The following is an 18,101-nucleotide window of genomic DNA, read 5'->3' as shown; positions in this document are numbered from 1 at the left end:
GCTAGGGGCGTCGTGGCTCGGGTGGATGGGGCGCCATACCATGGATCCGGGGGCCCGGGTTCGGTTCCGACCCGGGGTCGTTTCCCGATCCCTCCCCGTCTCTCTCTCCTGCTCATTTCCTGTCTCTACACTGTCCTATCCAATAAAGGTGAAAAAAGCCCCAAAATATCTTTAAAAAAAAAAACTTCCTAGCTAATGAACTAGCAGCAGAATCCACCTTTGCATCTAGTTTCTAAATGAATATATAATGAAGGCGTATCAAAAAAGTTAATACACTTGGTCTGTTGGAAGTTAAAGTGTAATTAACAGGTGCGTTTGTGATGCGGCTGGTGAACATCAGAATCACCGACGCACCAAGGCTGCTGTGGACGGTGCTTTCTTCCACGGGATCACATACAATAGTTTAAACACATTTTAGTGTTTACTATTGAAAAAAAAAAAGTTGTTGTTTTTTTTTTCTCCCTTAAAATCCTTTGCCGTTATTTTCTTTGGGATGGTTATATTATTAATTCAGAGGTTAACAAGACAAAAAAAAAAAAATGCAGCATGTCAGAGCTCACCTCTCCTGTAACCTCATCAGTCAGTGATATATGTGATGGACTGTCCAACTCAAGAGCAACCTGGAATTAGATATTCCCAGAGAGTGAGCAAATCTATGAATGTTAGATAACTTTACGGTATATCTATCCAAAAAAAAAAAAAAGAGCATTTTCCTCTAACTTACTATGCGGTCTTCCCAGAAGCCATATTTTGGATTGTTGAGTAGGAGCTCCTTTGTGACAAATGAGCAGTACAGCTTTACAGTTAAGCTACAAAAAAAAAAAAAAAAAAAAGGGTTGGTCATTGATTAAGTAAAGAATAAAACACTTATGTGCTGTTATTTAACAATTATTCACTGAAGGTAACGTGAATATCAGTGAATAATAACCGAGATGAAGTCGAGGTACTGATATTCACTGAGCCTGAGGAGGATAATTAACAGTTATTCCACAAAATCGAGTCGTACATGAGCCGATGAGGCGCGTAGCACCGAGTCAGCTATAAGCCGTGTACGACCAGATTGAGTGGAATAACTGTTTTATTCTATCCACATTTACTAGATTTTGAGAAACAGAACATTTTTATTTTTAGCAAATTTGATAAATAAAAACTTAATACAAAACATCCGACAAAATCATTTCCACTTAGAATGTAAACAAACCAGCTAAATAACAGGAACAATGTGAAAAATGTGATAATTCTTGAAAAAAAAAAATCAAAATTTTTTTTTTAAAGATACGTTCTTACCATCAAACAATGTCATTCCATATTTTGTTGCGCTTTTTTTTTGGGGGGGGGGGTTGTTTTCAAGTAGTTTTTATTTCATCCTTGGTTGGTTCAGTAACACACTCTGCCATTTTCTTCTTCTTTAAGGTTTTTTGGCGGTTGACAAACCAATTTAAAAGGTGTATTACCGCCACCAACTGGGTTGGAGTGTATGGGAGGAGATACTTGGGGGGGGGGGGGGGGGGCCTATATTCTTTTAGCCATTTCTGTTTCTTTTAAATACTTGATAAAGTATTATATCTGACTTGATGCGCTCCGCCATTTTGTTTTTCTCTACTCACAGTACACGAGCTAATATCCTAGTAGTAGAGTAGCCAATCGGAGCATGTGATTGCTCATATCCAGTGAATGTGGATAGAATAATTGTTTTTAGTATAAATACACAGGTGATTTAAAAAAATATGTATATATATCAATCCCATCTTACCTTTGAAGAGTTTTAGACCAAACTTCAGCACATCTTTAGTGCTTTTAGGAACAGCATTTTCTTTCATCATTTGCAATTCTTCCTCGCTTACGATGACAAACGTTCTTACCATCAAATAATTTCATTCCATATTTTGGGAATAGTCAAAATTTCTTGACCAATCAGCACGCCTGATTTTTTTATAAATCGCCTGCGTATTTATCACTCTCATTATCTCTAGCCGCTTTATCCTGTTCTACAGGGTCGCAGGCAAGCTGGAGCCTATCCCAGCTGACTACGGGCGAAAGGCGGGGTACACCCTGGACAAGTCGCCAGGTCATCACAGGGCTGACACATAGACACAGACAACCATTCACACTCACATTCACACCTACGCTCAATTTAGAGTCACCAGTTAACCTAACCTGCATGTCTTTGGACTGTGGGGGAAACCGGAGCACCCGGAGGAAACCCACGCGGACACGGGGAGAACATGCAAACTCCGCACAGAAAGGCCCTCGCCGGCCACGGGGCTCGAACCCGGACCTTCTTGCTGTGAGGTGACAGCGCTAACCACTACACCACCGTGCCGCCCCTGCGTATTTATATTAAAGGAAAATAATCCATAACAACATGATGCAATGTGGTTTTCCCCAAAGCAGAGTTAATGTTGCCATCCCAAAGCGGATTTGCCAACCATAACAACATTTAATTTATTAAAGAACGACATGTTGTGCTTTTTATCTATTCATAGTTACATTTAATGCTGTACAACATCTGTAAGACAGGGTAGTTCCTGTTATCACTTACGTTATAGTAGCTACAGTTATTTCCTCACTAGCATTTTCCCTCCTCTCTCTGTTAGAGTTAATAAATAGAATTAAATTGGCAAAGAATTGAAACAAGTAGAAATTGAAGCCAAGGGGAATCTCGAATGCCCATCACCAACAAGTCTAGTCCTTCTAGTTACGAATTTATATGCTGGAAATATACTTTAAACAGGAAGGAATTCCCAGTGGGAATTAATAAGGTAAATGAATGAATCTATCCATCCATCCATCCATCCATCCACTGTATCTATAGCTTGTTTGGATCAATTCCAAAATCTACTCAGTTCATCTATTAGTTGCAGTAATAATTCCTTATAGATCTTCCAACCATTCAATCAGTCATCCTCGAGATATCTTGTAAACACATGGACAGACGTACACACAATCAGACAACACAAAACCATAACGTCTCCACCACATAAAAAAATAAATAAATAAATAAATAAATTTTTTAAAAACACACAGCTTGTAATATTATCTAGAACCTGTAAAACTCCTCTGTCTTGAAGACTTTCCTATAGTGGAAAAACCCACCGAGTGTCAGAGCTGCTATTTATTTAATTTCATTTTCTATACCACTTATCCATTGCTGGTCATGGAGAAGCTGGAGCCAATCCCAGCGGACATCAGCAAGAGGCGGGGTACATCCGGGACGGGTCACCAACCTATCACAGGGTCAACACAGAGACGCTCATACGGGCAATTGAGAGTAGCCAATTGAACTAATCTGCATGTCTTTGGACTGTGGCAGGAAACCCACGCAGGCATGAGGAGAACATAAAAACTCCACACAGAAAGGGCCCGGTCAGCCAAGGGGTTCAAACCCAGAACCTTCTTACTGTGAAGTGAGAAATAGTCCAATCGATAAAGAGATTAACACCAGGTTTGGTCTAGCTTCTAGCGCCTTTAAAGTGCATATCACGGGTAAATTCAGGAGCAAGATCAATGTAATTCTCCTATTTTATATTAAACTTTGGTCAAATATCTAACATTTTGTGCAATTTTTTTACCTTGCGCAATACCAGAAAAATCCAGTTGAAATCAAGCCATTTGAGGCGAATTGGTCCGCCTCTGAAAAAACTCGGCATTTGGATTTCCCGACAAACACTGATTTTCGTGACGTCGCGTGTGGGACGCCTCCTTCTGAATCCTACGTCAGCGCTGGTTTGTTTGAGAAAACGACCTGGTGGTTTTCTGCAAATTTCTTCAACGTTATCACGTAATTATTAAAATGGTTAACAGATGTATCGTAGGAGGGTGTAGCAACACCAATCTTGATGGGATTAGTACTCATCGTTTCCCAAAAGACCGGACAATGAGAGAGAAATGGGAGCGCTTGGTGTACACAGGCTGTGCACTGAAACCGTGCAAAGCTCGCGCAGCCTGCTGGCGCTTCCGCAGGTGACGTCACGAATCTGGCTCCAGACTCCCTTGGGATTTTTCCAGACGCGTTTTGTTATTTTATTTTTTTCTGCTGTAGACAGATGGCCTTGTGCAAAATTACCCTTCTGGATGGGTGTGCAAAGGGACGTACTTTCATATAAAAAAAACCCCGAAATTGGTCCAGAATATGCACTTTAACGCTCTGAATAATATATGGAAGAATAGCGGGATCACATTGAGCTTGAAAATTACAATCTACGAGTGTGGGACTAATCACGACCCTGCTTTACGACTGTCCGACATGGGCTCTTAAACAACAACTACAGCGTTTGGATACATTCCATCACAACTGCTTACAAAGGATTTTGACTGTCTGATTTTACGACCAAGTTTCAGACCGCAAGATAAGGAGAAGAACTGGGTGCTCCACACTAGCAACCGTCATCAGTCAGTCATCGACGTCTCCTCTACTTCAGCCATGTGGCTAGAATGCTGTCCCATTGTGTCTCCTCTACTGGTTGTCCACTCATGGGTCTTGACGCATTGGGCGTCTATCCCTGTTGAAGAACTTAGAACAAGACCTTCAGCTCATCTTGGGTGGCATCTCAGATGGTCCGAGACTAGCGTTAGATCGCATCACCTCTTGTTAACCACACTGAACGAACAAACAAAAAACGTGAGCAGGCAGAGCTGTCACGTGACGACGACTGAAGACCTGGACAAGGTACAAGGTACGGTACCTACGGTACCACCAGAGCTGCTGTTACAGAAAATTAAACACCTTCTGAGCATCAGACTCGAGAACCAACTAGTGTTGTGGTATTATTATGATTGTTATAACAATAATAGGTGGTTATGTGTGCAGTCTTAGAGTTGCTTACCTAAACTTTAATTTCCTTTTCAGTAAAGGTCCTTTCAGTCCTTTCATATGATCTGTAAACACACTTTCATGTTACACTTTAAGACTGAAAATCAACCCAATATCTCAGACAGGAAGCCAAAGCTTTGAGTGAAATGCTACCTTTATGACAGTGAGACAGAAAATAAGCTCTGGCGTGTAAATTCTCTCTGTCGAATCTGTCGATGGAAATCGTTGGATATTCCTTCATCCGTCCAAGGAAGGAGCTCATTCTGACTTTCTCACACCAGTGTTAGCTTTACTAACCTCAAAACCTGGCTTTATACACGGGTTTACCGAGAAAGAAGACTCTGGCCTTCTAAAAACATCTCCTTCGCACATTTATTCTTCTCGAAATTCAAACTCATGAAACACAAACACCCGCCATAGGAGGAAACCATGAGAGCAGGGTTGCCAGGGTTGGGCTACAAAATCACCCGGTACATAAAAACTCCACAGCTCTGACCTCACTGCAAAATAATCATGAGTCACTAGGGGAGAGCGGGGAGAGTTGGAACTGTGTGAAATTCATTGCATTTAGCATCACATTCATATTGCATTAGAGAGCATTTAAGTCAAGTCCGGGTTCGAGCCCCGTGGCCGACGAGGGCCTTTCTGTGCGGAGTTTGCATGTTCTCCCCGTGTCCGCGTGGGTTTCCTCCGGGTGCTCCGGTTTCCCCCACAGTTTCCCCCAAAGACATGCAGGTTAGGTTAACTGGTGACTCTAAATTGAGCGTAGGTGTGAATGTGAGTGTGAATGGTTGTCTGTGTCTATGTGTCAGCCCTGTGATGACCTGGCGACTTGTCCAGGGTGTACCCCGCCTTTCGCCCGTAGTCAGCTGGGATAGGCTCCAGCTTGCCTGCGACCCTGTAGAACAGGATGAAGCAGCTAGAGATAATGAGATGAGATGAAAACGCGTCTGGAAAAATCCCAAGGGAGTCTGGAGCCAGATTCGTGACGTTACCTGCGGAAGCGCCAGCAGGCTGCGAGAGCTTTGCACGGTTTCAGTGCACAGCCTGTGTAGACCAAACGCTCCTATTTCTCTCTTATTGTCCTTTCTGTGTGGAGTTTGCATGTTCTCCCCGTGTCTGCGTGGGTTTCCTCCGGGTGCTCCAGTTTCCCCCACAATCCAAAGACATGCAGTTAGGTTAACGTGGGGCGGCCTTGGGCTGAGGTGCCCTTGAGCAAGGTACCTGACCCCTGACTGCTCCCCGGGCACTCTGGTGTGGCTGCCCACTGCTCTGGGTGTGTGTGTGTGTGTGTGTGTGTGTGTGCGCGCGCGCGTGTGTTCACTGCTTCAGATGGGTTAAATGCAGAGAATGAATTTCACTGTGCTTGAAGTGTGCATGTGACAAATAATGGTTTCTTCTTCTTTTGGGAAACGATGAGTACTGATCCCATCAAGATTGGTGTTGCTACACCCTCCTACGATACATCTGTTAACTATTTTAATAATTACGTGATAACGTTGAAGAAATTTGCAGAAAACCACCAGGTCGTTTTCTCATAAACAAACCAGCGCTGACGTAGGATTCAGAGGGAGGCGTCCCGCACGCAACGTCACGAAAATCAATGTTTGCCAGGAAACCCAAATGCCGAGTTTTTTCAGAGGCGGACCAATTCGCCTCAAATGGCTTGATTTCAACTGAATTTTTCTGGTATTGCGCAAGGTAAAAAAATTGCACAAAATGCAAAAATGTTACAGATATTTGACCAAAGTTTAATCTAAAATAGGAGAATTACATTGATCTTGCTCCTGAATTTACCCGTGATATGCACTTTAAGGGTAATATCTCACTGGGCTGCGACAGCCCGCGACTAGTTGGAGACACAATTGCGATAAAATATGCGAATTAGAGACAATTTTCACTTGGAATCACACTGAATTGATAGTCGCATATTTTACCGCAATTGTTGTGTCTCCAACTAGTCGCAGGCTGTCGCAGCCCAGCTTTCCCTCGGCAGGCAGGGAAGTAGAGGAAGCCTCACGGAAATTGACTTGAGAAGGGTTCGTGAAAGCTTTGCGACACCAGCGATGCATTTGTGGCTATTTTGAGAGAAATTTTGTCGCACAAATTTTTTTAACATGTTCAAAATTTCAGCTACGAAGGAGCGACACTTTGCGACTCATGCGAGGAAATTGAGAAGCTCCACGAATGTTTCAAGACACTTTTGAAACTCTGTCGCGAATGACGTTCGCAATTTGTCGCAAGCTGTCACAGCCCAGTGAGATACTGGCTTAAAACATGAGCTAATTTTATCCCTGATCTATCCCCAGTGAGCACGCCTGTGGTGACGGTGGTGAGGAAAAACTCCCTCAGACGACATGAGGAAGAAATCTCGAGAGGAACCAGACTCAAAAGGGAACCCATCCTCATTTGGGCAACAACAGACAGCATGACTATAACATTAACAGTTTTAACATGAAGACAGTTTCGTTGATGTTATAAACTCTTCACTGATGGAAACTTGAGTGCAAAACTGTTCATAACAACTGCAGTCCTAAAGTTAGCAAGTTAACCGTAGTCCTCAGCCATAAAAGCATTACTGTAAGTGTCCAGAGTGTCCTCCAAGTGTGACTTTCGACTGTCCATATGGGGCCGTCCTCCACAGGAGCGATGTGATGAGACTCCAACCAGGCATAGGGCACCAGGATGGATCAGGCAGGTCCGAGGAGCAGAAGAGGTCAGCATCTCGATCTCAGGATTGACATGTAACTCAGAGGGACAGATATATTTTTTTTTTTGGGGGGGGGGGGGGGTTACTATCCCGTCTTACCACATAGGTTTACTATATTTACTATCCCGTCTTACCACAGCAATAGTTTCTCAGCTTGCCACATATCCTGGCCTTCAGGATTCACTTTTTCTGTCATTATTTTTTCCACAAAGACATGAGATATTGAAGGGACACATGGAACAAAAATAAAATATCCAGACTTACATGTTAAATTTTTATTTATTACCAAAACTTCTACCATATGAACTGTATGAACACACAATGCTGGTTCAGTGATAGAAAAATGTCTGTTTATTCAAAACCTGACTCAATAAGGCCCAATCCCAATTCTAATTTCTACCCCTACCCCTCCCCCTTCCCCTCCGCCTTCCCCTTGGCCCTTCCCCTTGAAACTGAGCTACAAGGGATAGGGCTTGAAATTCAACCCTTACGTATTGGGATAGCCCTTCAACGATAGCATACGTCATCGCGTACCTCCGTCAGCGTTTACGTTAGCAAAACGCGACCAAATGCGTCATTGGCTGCGACCAGCCGCTACAATCAGAGCCAGAGATCTCTGCTGGCAGGGTGTGATTTGTTAACTAACACCACTGAATGGGATATCTTTGGCGCTTCGTGCACCACATCCGACAGAATGAGGTGTCAGAACACTCATGTAAACAATAAAAGCGAGAATAACAGAACAAAACGTACGCAGTCAAGCAACCGAAAACAATACTCACTCCCAAAGCTTTTTAGCAGCAGCTTGGATTTCAGAAATCGCTGCTCATTCTCAGCTCGAAAGCGAATCAAGCGGCGTGTTTCCTCTGGATAACAACTTAAAACACGTAAATAATGGAGAAAATACATTTATGACCATCTTTCGCCGCGGGAACCGCCATCTTTCTGAAATCCGCATGAAATCTCGCTGAAATCCGCATGGCATTGTGGGAAATCACTCAAACCCCTTCGTTCGGAGTCAGATCCAGGAAAATCTCCATTTGGAGGGGTACAGAAGCCCTACCCCTTCCCCTACCCCTCCGCGTTAACTGGGATTGGGATACCCCTACCCCTTCACGTGAACGCGCAAAATGGAGGGGAAGGGCCATGGGGTTGGTCCAAGGGGTGAAATGGGATTCGGCCTAAAACAGCCAGCGAGGGCCTTTCTGTGTGGAGTTTGCATGTTCTCCCCGTGTCCGCGTGGGTTTCCTCCGGGTGCTCCGTTTTCCCCGACAGTCCAAAGACATGCAGGTTAGGTTAACTGGTGGCTCTAAATTGACTGTGAATGGTTGTTTGTCTCTATGTGTCAGCCGTGCGATTACCTGGCGACTTGTCCAGGGTGTACCCCGCTTCTTGCCCACAGTCAGCTGGGATAGGATCCAGCTTGCCTGCGACCCTGTAGAACAGGATAAAGCAGCTACAGATAATGGATGGATGCTGGGTTTCAGTCACGTGACTTTTCTTAGCGGTTTTACCGGAAGTGAAATAGCTGGTGGTCTAAACAGCTGTCGTAGTGCAAACACCAAGCGATAACTTATCAGAGTACGCTCGTAATCTAGAAACCACTACTGGCTTTAGATATATTCAGAAGATTGCTATGTGCAATGGAATCGACCCATACAGTCTGGGAAAGAAGGATTTGTCATACGATCTCAAAAACTACCCTTCAGTCGAGTTCCCCGACATCTCGAACTATCTGGTGTTGCAGACGTCCTTCTACACCGCAAAACAGATGAAAGCGTGGACGAGTATGGAGGCTTACAACTTTTTTTGTATGTGGCTGGGTAAAGGACCTCGCTATCAAGTCACTGCCCAATGAATCCTGTATTGTTTTTGCCCGTGTAAGTTTTTTTAAAAGCTTTTCGTTCACGTCCTTACAATGAAGCGCTGCAAGTTGAAGTGTAAACCAACAACAGTTTACTTGATTCTCACTTGTGTTGGCTCTTATCTCTCAGCTAAATCATTCACAAAGATCATCAGAAACCCCTTTAAAGACCTGGATCTCAGTTAAACAAGATGGAGAAGTGATCACGGCGCATTGTAACTGTACGGCTGGGGAAGAATTTTGTCGAGACTTTCCTGCATATGGACTTTGTGAGGAGTAAACAAAGAAACAGCTGGGGACTTTAGTGCTTCGTGACTAAAAAAAAAGTACCGTAAAATAACGACACAGCAAGAAAAGTACTTGGAAAACACTAAGGACAGAGCTGAGAGGGAAATACAAACCTTTCACCAAGTGATCACTGCAAACTCGAGCACGCTTCGACTCGGCTCCCTTCGATTTCAGTCAGAGGTTCGAAAGCCACCTTTCTCCACATCTTTTTGTGAAATCCTGTTTGTTCACCCTTTTTTATTAGTTCACAGCGAACCCTGAAGAAACTTTTATCAGTCTTACGGTTTGATCGATTCGAACAACCTAAAACAACGCAAGCGTAAGACATTTTTCACGCGAGCAATGCAGCGTCTTCATACAAACGCTTTGTCAACTGAGCTTTAGTAGACCACCAGCTAAAGTTCTGAATAACTAATGGGGCTGATCTGACGTCATGTGAAACCCAGGAATCCTCATGCAGGGACACGCCCATATTTTTATCAAACATTTTTAAACAATTTTATATTTGTAAACCACAAGATAAACCTGTAACATGACAAACTGTCCCAACTCTCCCTGTCTGAACATTCAGGGCAAAAAAAACCCCTAAAATATTTTCCCCAGTATTAAAGTTTAATAAATAATACTCATCTCATCATCTCTAGCCGCTTTATCCTGTTCTACAGGGTCGCAGGCAAGCTGGAGCCTATCCCAGCTGACTACGGGTGAAAGGCGGGGTACACCCTGGACAAGTCGCCAGGTCATCACAGGGCTGACACATAGACACAGACAACCATTCACACTCACATTCACACCTACGCTCAATTTAGAGTCACCAGTTAACCTAACCTGCATGTCTTTGGGGGAAACTGTGGGGGAAACCGGAGCACCCGGAGGAAACCCACACGGACACGGGGAGAACATGCAAACTCCGCACAGAAAGGCCCTCGCCGGCCACGGGGCTCGAACCCGGACCTTCTTGCTGTGAGGCGACAGCGCTAACCACTACACCACCGTGCCGCCATAAATAATACTATAACTAATAACTCTAGTCTACATACTTTAATTCCTAACAAATCCCCAATTCACCAGCGTACATTACACTATAGAATGGAGATGGAGGCGAAGTAGGAAATACAAGTTTTGGTTGATAAAATATTGAACTTCACAAACCTTACTGCAGTGTCCAGCTTCGTGTCTCCAAAGGAAGTCAGTTACTCTCGGGGCGACATCGAACTTCTGATGGAATCTAAAACCTGATTGGTTGAAATTAATTTATGGGAATACAAACTGTCCCAAGTCTCCCTGCTCTCCCCTATAATAAAAAAAACCCCTCATCATATTATATATTAAACCACAACACAGTTCTTTTGATTATTTTTTTTCTATAACATGCAGCAGCTCTGACAGTTGTTCACATATGTATATTAATGCACTTGTTCTAATACATTATTGTTTTTAACTTATACAGATGCTTTTAGATTAGATTAGATTAGATTAGATTAGATTAGATTAGATTGAACTTTATTGATCCCTTTGGACGGGTTCCCTCAGGGAAATTAAAATTCCAGTAGCATCATTCCAGGATAAACAGAGAATAGAAATAGAGAAAAACTTCTAAATAAATTAAATTAAATTAAATTAGGTATTTGCATACACAAATATAAATAAGAATAAGTTATGGGCAAGGGGCGGCACGGTGGTGTAGTGGTTAGCGCTGTCGCCTCACAGCAAGAAGGTCCTGGGTTCGAGCCTCGGGGCCAGCGAGGGCCTTTCTGTGCGGAGTTTGCATGTTCTCCCCGTGTCCGCGTGGGTTTCCTCCGGGTGCTCCGGTTTCCCCCACAGTCCAAAGACATGCAGGTTAGGTTAACTGGTGACTCTAAATTGACCGTAGGTGTGACTGTGAGTGTGAATGGTTGTCTGTGTCTATGTGTCAGCCCTGTGATGACCTGGCGACTTGTCCAGGGTGTACCCCGCCTTTCGCCCATAGTCAGCTGGGATAGGCTCCAGCTTGCCTGCGACCCTGTAGAAGGATAAAGCGGCTAGAGATAATGAGATGAGATGAGATGAAGTTATGGGCAAGAGGAAGGGGGAAAAAAGGCCAACAGAAGAGGTGTTGCACATTATATTGCACATTGTCCGGTATTGCTTATTGTCAGGCTAGGCTACTGCTCCTTCCCGTCCCGTCCTCTGTCCTCCTGTTACCCCTTCTCCCCCACAGAGAGGAGTTGTACAGTCTGATGGCGTGAGGGACAAAGGAGTTTTTCAGTCTGTTCGTCCTGCACTTGGGAAGGAGCATTCTGTCACTGAACAGGCTCCTCTGGTTGCTGATGACGGTGTGCAGAGGGTGACTGCCATCGTCCATGATGTTCAGTAGTTTGTCCATAGTCCTCTTCTCTGCCACCATCACCAGAGAGTCCAGCTTCATGCCGACCACAGAACCGGCCCGCCTGATCAGTTTGTCCAGCCTGGACGTGTCCTTCTTGGATGTGCTGCCCCCCCCAGCACACCACGGTGTAAAACAGGACGCTGGTGACCACGGACTGATAGAACATCCACAGGAGTTTCCTGCAGATGTTAAAGGACCGCAGCCTCCTCAGGAAGTACAGCTTGCTCGGTCCCTTCCTGTACAAGTGGTTGGTGTTGCAATTCCAGTCCAGCTTGCTGTACAGCCACAGCCCGAGATACTTGTAGGAATCCACAGCCTCCACCTCGACTCCCTTGATCAGAACTGGTCGTGACCTTGGTCTGGACCTCCCAAAGTCAATGACCAGCTCCTTGGTCTTCGAGGTGTTGAGCTGCAGATGGTTCCTGTTGCACCAAACGGCAAAGTCCCTCACCAGGCTCCTATACTCCTCCTCTCGGTCGTCCCTGATACACCCCACGATGGCTGTGTCATCGGCGAACTTCTGAATGTGACACAGCTCCGAGTTGTAGCAGAAATCCGCGGTGTACAGGGTGAAGAGAAGAGGGGCCAGCACCGTGCCCTGGGGTGCTCCGGTGCTGCTAATCACAGTGTCAGATGTGATGTCCTTCAGCCTGATGTACTGTGGCCTGTCGGTGAGGTAGCTGGAGATCCAGGTGACCAGGCAGGGGTCCACTCGCATCCTGTTCAGTTTGTCCTGAAGCATAAGGGGCTGGATGGTGTTGAAGGCACTCAAGGAGTCCAAGAAGAGGATCCTCACCTTGTAGCTTGAACACCTAAGATAATCTAAGTCTAGTAATGCACATTTTTTAAAAATCGTGTTGTTATTTAACAAAGAGAAAAGTATAATCATTGATGTGGTGAAGTTTTATGTGAGATGTTTATTTAACATTTTACTGAAGGAGTCTCCAGTGTCAGAGCTTTGTCAGTTCTTTCACATGGGGAAAGTCTTCAGGACAGAGGACTTTCCAGTTTCTCAGTTACTTAGAAATCACTAAGCTGCATTTTTTGTAGTTAATAATTTCTAGAGAAAGAAAAAAGAGAAGCTGGTGATGTAAAATGATAACAGGAACTATCTTGTGACATGGACATTCCACAACACAATGTTGTTCATTAATACTGTAATTTGAAAAAAATGGCAATCATCAGCAAATTGCAGAGGAATAAAACACTGGAGGATGTACCATTATTGTAAATAATCACATTTGAGGTGGCGACACTAGCTACACTTTGTGTTGATCCAAATCACACCACCCCATTGTTGATTAGTTTCCTAAACAGCATGGCCCAAAGTGTTTTATTCCTTGCTTAATGACTTGAATTGAATTGAATTGAATTGCCTTTATTGTCATTGTAAATGTCTCTCATCTCATCTCATTATCTCTAGCCGCTTTATCCTGTTCTACAGGGTCGCAGGCAAGCTGGAGCCTATCCCAGCTGACTATGGGCGAAAGGCGGGGTACACCCTGGACAAGTCGCCAGGTCATCACAGGGCTGACACATAGACACAGACAACCATTCACACTCACACCTACGGTCAATTTAGAGTCACCAGTTAACCTAACCTGCATGTCTTTGGACTGTGGGGGAAACTGGAGCACCCGGAGGAAACCCACGCGGACACGGGGAGAACATGCAAACTCCGCACAGAAAGGCCCTCGCCGGCCACGGGGCTCGAACCCGGACCTTCTTATTGTGAGGTGACAGCGCTAACCACTACACCACCGTGCCGCCCCATTGTAATTGTATACAATGAAATTAAAACCCACATAAAATGAGAATTGTGATACTAGAAATTAAATCAAATAATGTGTGTAAAAATAAAGTGCAGGTGCATAGCAGCACAAATGAATTATATTCTTATTTGTGCATGTTATTACTGTATTTAAAGTGCAAAATGCTTTTTTTTTTTAAATAAACACACAATTTCCCAGTGCTGTTCTTTTATCAAGATACTAATATAGTGAAATATTATTAGAGCCATTTCCATAAATAAATAATATTATTATATACTGATCTAAATAAAGGGGCGGCACGGTGGTGTAGTGGTTAGCGCTGTCGCCTCACAGCAAGAAGGTCCGGGTTCGAGCCCCGTGGCCGGCGAGGGCCTTTCTGTGTGGAGTTTGCATGTTCTCCCCGTGTCCGCGTGGGTTTCCTCCGGGTGATCCGGTTTCCCCCACAGTCCAAAGACATGCAGGTTAGGTTAACTGGTGACTCTAAATTGAGCGTAGGTGTGAATGTGAGTGTGAATGGTTGTCTGTGTCTATGTGTCAGCCCTGTGATGACCTGGCGACTTGTCCAGGGTGTACCCCGCCTTTCGCCCGTAGTCAGCTGGGATAGGCTCCAGCTTGCCTGCGACCCTGTAGAACAGGATAAAGCGGCTACAGATAATGAGATGAGATGAGAACTACCCAAACACAAAAATGATTTCAAAATAGCTGTTCAAAAGTGACCCAAATGTACGGAGTCAGTACTGATCTGGCAACATTAGAGCACACGCAAGTACAGCGACATCTAGCGATTAAAAATAAATCTGACACGGTTAATTTGCTAATGTTTACTCTTACAAACGAGAAAACTAACGTCAAAAAAATTAATCCATTTGTAAAATTATAGAATTTAAAACTGCTCCATGTAGAATAAGTAAATACAGCATGGTTCTTTAACGTTTATTGCCCAATTTCATAAAAACTGGAAACTCCGAGTTCTGTTATGGTTGGCCAACCAAATAAAGCTCGACTTCCGGTGACAGCTTGTTGCTAGGAAACCATAAACAACAAGCACTTCATTTTGGAGACTGGTGAATATATTGTATATTGCAAGATCCGTTCTTTCACTAATTAATAATAAAGCTATAAATGTGGTTAGAATTTCTGAAGCTACACTACCGTTCAAAAGTTTGGGGTCACTTTGAAATGTCCTTATTTTTGAAAGAAAAGCACTGTTCTTTTCAATGAAGATCACTTTAAACTAATCAGAAATCCACTCTATACATTGCTAATGTGGTAAATGACTATTCTAGCTGCAAATGTCTGGTTTTTGGTGCAATATCTCCATAGGTGTATAGAGGCCCATTTCCAGCAACTCTCACTCCAGTGTTCTAATGGTACAATGTGTTTGCTCATTGCCTCAGAAGGCTAATGGATGATTAGAAAACCCTTGTACAATCATGTTAGCACAGCTGAAAACAGTTGAGCTCTTTAGAGAAGCTATAAAACTGACCTTCCTTTGAGCAGATTGAGTTTCTGGAGCATCACATTTGTGGGGTCGATTAAATGCTCAGAAAAATGTCTTGACTATATTTTCTATTCATTTTACAACTTATGGTGGTAAATAAAAGTGTGACTTTTCATGACAAACACAAAATTGTCTGGGTGACCCCAAACTTTTGAACGGTAGTGTACATTATATTGTAAAGACTCCATTAACTGATTTAGCAACAAAGTAAGTAGTTAGTTAACTAGACTAGGTATTTATCAGCTAGTTAGTTGTTTGGAGAATAAATTTAATTGCAAGGAGAGGGGAAAAAAACCGGGCGGCACGGTGGTGTAGTGGTTAGCGCTGTCGCCTCACAGCAAGAAGGTCCTGGGTTCGAGCCCCGGGGCTGGTGAGGGCCTTTCTGTGCGGAGTTTGCATGTTCTCCCCGTGTCCGCGTGGGTTTCCTCCGGGTGCTCCGGTTTCCCCCACAGTCCAAAGACATGCAGGTTAGGTTAACCGGTGACTCTAAATTGACCGTAGGTGCAAATGTGAGTGTGAATGGTTGTCTGTGTCTATGTGTCAGCCCTGTGATGACCTGGCGACTTGTCCAGGGTGTACCCCGCCTTTCGCCCGTAGTCAGCTGGGATAGGCTCCAGCTTGCCTGCGACCCTGTAGAAGGATAAAGCAGCTAGAGATAATGAGAATGAATGAGGGGAAAAAACCCTCAAATGATAACAGGATGTAATGTGGATAATCAATCAATTACAGTTTCAACAATCTGGAAACCAGGATCCAAGAAGATATCAGTAAAATAATAAAGATGTCCTGTGCAAGCTTGCTGGATGACAAACCCCAGCCTAAGTCTATGAGCCGAGCAAGGCAGTGGACAGATGAGGTGGAGAATCTCTACAGATTTCAGCAGGCTGGATACAGAGATGAGCTGGAGTACAGGCAAATTAAACAAGTGGAGGTAATGTGATTGCACCTGGATTCATCTTGCCCTATCAGACCTCACCTCAAAATCATATACACAGTCTACATTCATCATTCATTCATCTTCAGGAAGTGCTTTATGATGGTCAGGGTCATGATGGATCTCGAGTCTGTCCTGGGAACACTGGGTGTGAGGCAGGAATACATCCTGAACGAGACACCAGTTCATCACAGCACACCACACACCACCCCATGAAGATCCATTATAATTATTGGTTATAGTGTTTCATAGCTTGTCATTAATGTGTGCTCTTTCTGTCCTCTGTCCTGTTTCAGATTGACCGATGGCCTGAGACAGGGTTTGTGAAGAAGCTTCAGCGGCGAGATAACACATACTATTACTATAGCAGAAAGCGGGAGTGTGAGGACAGAGATGTGCAGAAAGTCAAGGTGTATGTGTACTGACATCATCGACCCTCTCTGGCACTTCTTCTGTATCTCAGTCTTTCCGTCTTGGTGATTTATTATTTTTTTTAAGACAGCAGCTGATGGATAATCCATAATGTTGTGCAGCTTTATTTGCAGTGTCTGTGAATTTGAAAAATAGATTTCATACATAAAGCAGAACAAATGCTTTATTATTATTATTATCTCATCTCATTATCTGTAGCCGCTTTATCCTGTTCTACAGGGTCGCAGGCGAGCTGGAGCCTATCCCAGCTGACTACGGGTGAAAGGCGGGGTACACCCTGGACAAGTCACCAGGTCATCACAGGGCTGACACATAGACACAGACAACCATTCACACTCACATTCACACCTACGCTCAATTTAGAGTCACCAGTTAACCTAACCTGCATGTCTTTGGACTGTGGGGGAAACCGGAGCACCCGGAGGAAACCCACGCGGACACGGGGAGAACATGCAAACTCCACACAGAAAGGCCCTCGCCGGCCACGGGGCTCAAACCCGGACCTTCTTGCTGTGAGGCGACAGCGCTAACCACTACACCACCGTGCCGCCCCTATTATTATTATTATTATTATTATTATTATTATTGGTGCATCTCATTCTTTTACATTTGTAAAATACAGTTCCTCAGTGAAGGCAATGATTAAGTGCTGTGTGTAAACATCTGATCATTAAAGCTTGGGTCCCTGGTGCTCTTTTAAAGGCTTTACTGTGTCATCATTGTCGTAAAAGAATCAGAAGATATTTTTGAGATTTTGACGCCAAAACCAATAAACGGAGAATAAATTTAAGATGTGGTTCTCAACTGTAGTTAGTGCAACTCTTATGACCTGCTCTGGATGAAGCTGTTTTGTGGCTCGAGCCCTTTTTCACACTTGTAACACCATTTCAGACAAAAGACACATAAACGAGAGACTTTTTTCTAAACCTAAAGTAAAACAAGCTTTGCAATCAAACTTTGCATTCTGGGACAAACACAGGGAACAATAATCACAGTGTGGAATAACTAAAGTATCTATCTGTCTGTCTGATTGTTAAGAGGTTTACTCATCTATCCATCTGTCTGTCTGTCTAGAGCTTTGCTTATCTATCTATCTATCTATCTATCTATCTATCTATCTATCTATCTATCTGGAGGTTTGCCTATCTATCTACAGTGGTATGCAAAAGTTTGGGCACCCCTGGTCAAAATTGCTGTTCCTGTGAACAGTTAAACAAGTTGAAGATGAAATGATCTCCAAAAGGCATAAAGTTAAAGATGACTCATTCCCTTTATATTTTAAGCAAAAACAATTTTTTAATTTTCATCTTTTACATTTTCAAAATGACAAAAAAGGAAAAGGGCCCGAAGCAAAAGTTTGGGCACCCTGCATGGTTAGTACCTAGTAACACCCCCTTTGGCAAGTATCACAGCTTGTAA

General features: G+C 43.7%; 2 protein-coding genes across 4 annotated transcripts in view; one reads left to right on the top strand and one right to left on the bottom strand.

Annotated features, from left to right (window-relative positions):
- dclre1c (DNA cross-link repair 1C, PSO2 homolog (S. cerevisiae)) overlaps positions 1 to 5,249 on the bottom strand; it is a 46,111-nt gene extending 40,862 nt beyond the window's left edge. Inside the window, exons 1-4 of one of the 3 annotated variants that reach the window (XM_060903365.1) lie at positions 4,967 to 5,249; positions 4,827 to 4,878; positions 725 to 809; positions 561 to 620 (exon numbers count right to left, since the gene is read on the bottom strand). In XM_060903365.1, coding sequence (XP_060759348.1) covers positions 561 to 620; positions 725 to 809; positions 4,827 to 4,878; positions 4,967 to 5,075 — 306 coding nt within the window. In that variant the 5' untranslated portion in view covers positions 5,076 to 5,249. Of the gene's footprint in view, positions 1 to 560; positions 621 to 724; positions 810 to 4,826; positions 4,890 to 4,966 lie in introns of all 3 variants that reach the window. The other 2 variants (XM_060903367.1, XM_060903368.1) reach the window with 2 other exon arrangements.
- Positions 5,250 to 16,097: 10,848 nt separating this feature from the next.
- meig1 (meiosis/spermiogenesis associated 1) lies at positions 16,098 to 16,675 on the top strand. Its single transcript, XM_060903699.1, has 2 exons — positions 16,098 to 16,247; positions 16,547 to 16,675. The coding sequence occupies exons 1-2, from the start codon at positions 16,098 to 16,100 to the stop codon at positions 16,673 to 16,675; spliced, it is 279 nt and encodes a 92-aa protein (XP_060759682.1).
- Positions 16,676 to 18,101: the final 1,426 nt, after the last annotated feature.

Source organism: Neoarius graeffei, chromosome 21 (assembly GCF_027579695.1).
Source record: "Neoarius graeffei isolate fNeoGra1 chromosome 21, fNeoGra1.pri, whole genome shotgun sequence".
Classification (NCBI taxonomy): Eukaryota; Metazoa; Chordata; class Actinopteri; order Siluriformes; family Ariidae; genus Neoarius; species Neoarius graeffei.
Note: the sequence above shows the minus strand (reverse complement) of the source record. Positions and strands in the feature narration are given on the sequence as shown.

Coding starts and splice junctions, on each gene's coding strand:
- meig1 (XM_060903699.1), top strand. CDS start 16,098: ATGTCCTGTGCAAGCTTGCTGGATGACAAACCCCAGCCTAAGTCTATG. Junction 16,248..16,546: donor GGCAAATTAAACAAGTGGAG/GTAATGTGATTG, acceptor GTCCTGTTTCAG/ATTGACCGATGGCCTGAGAC.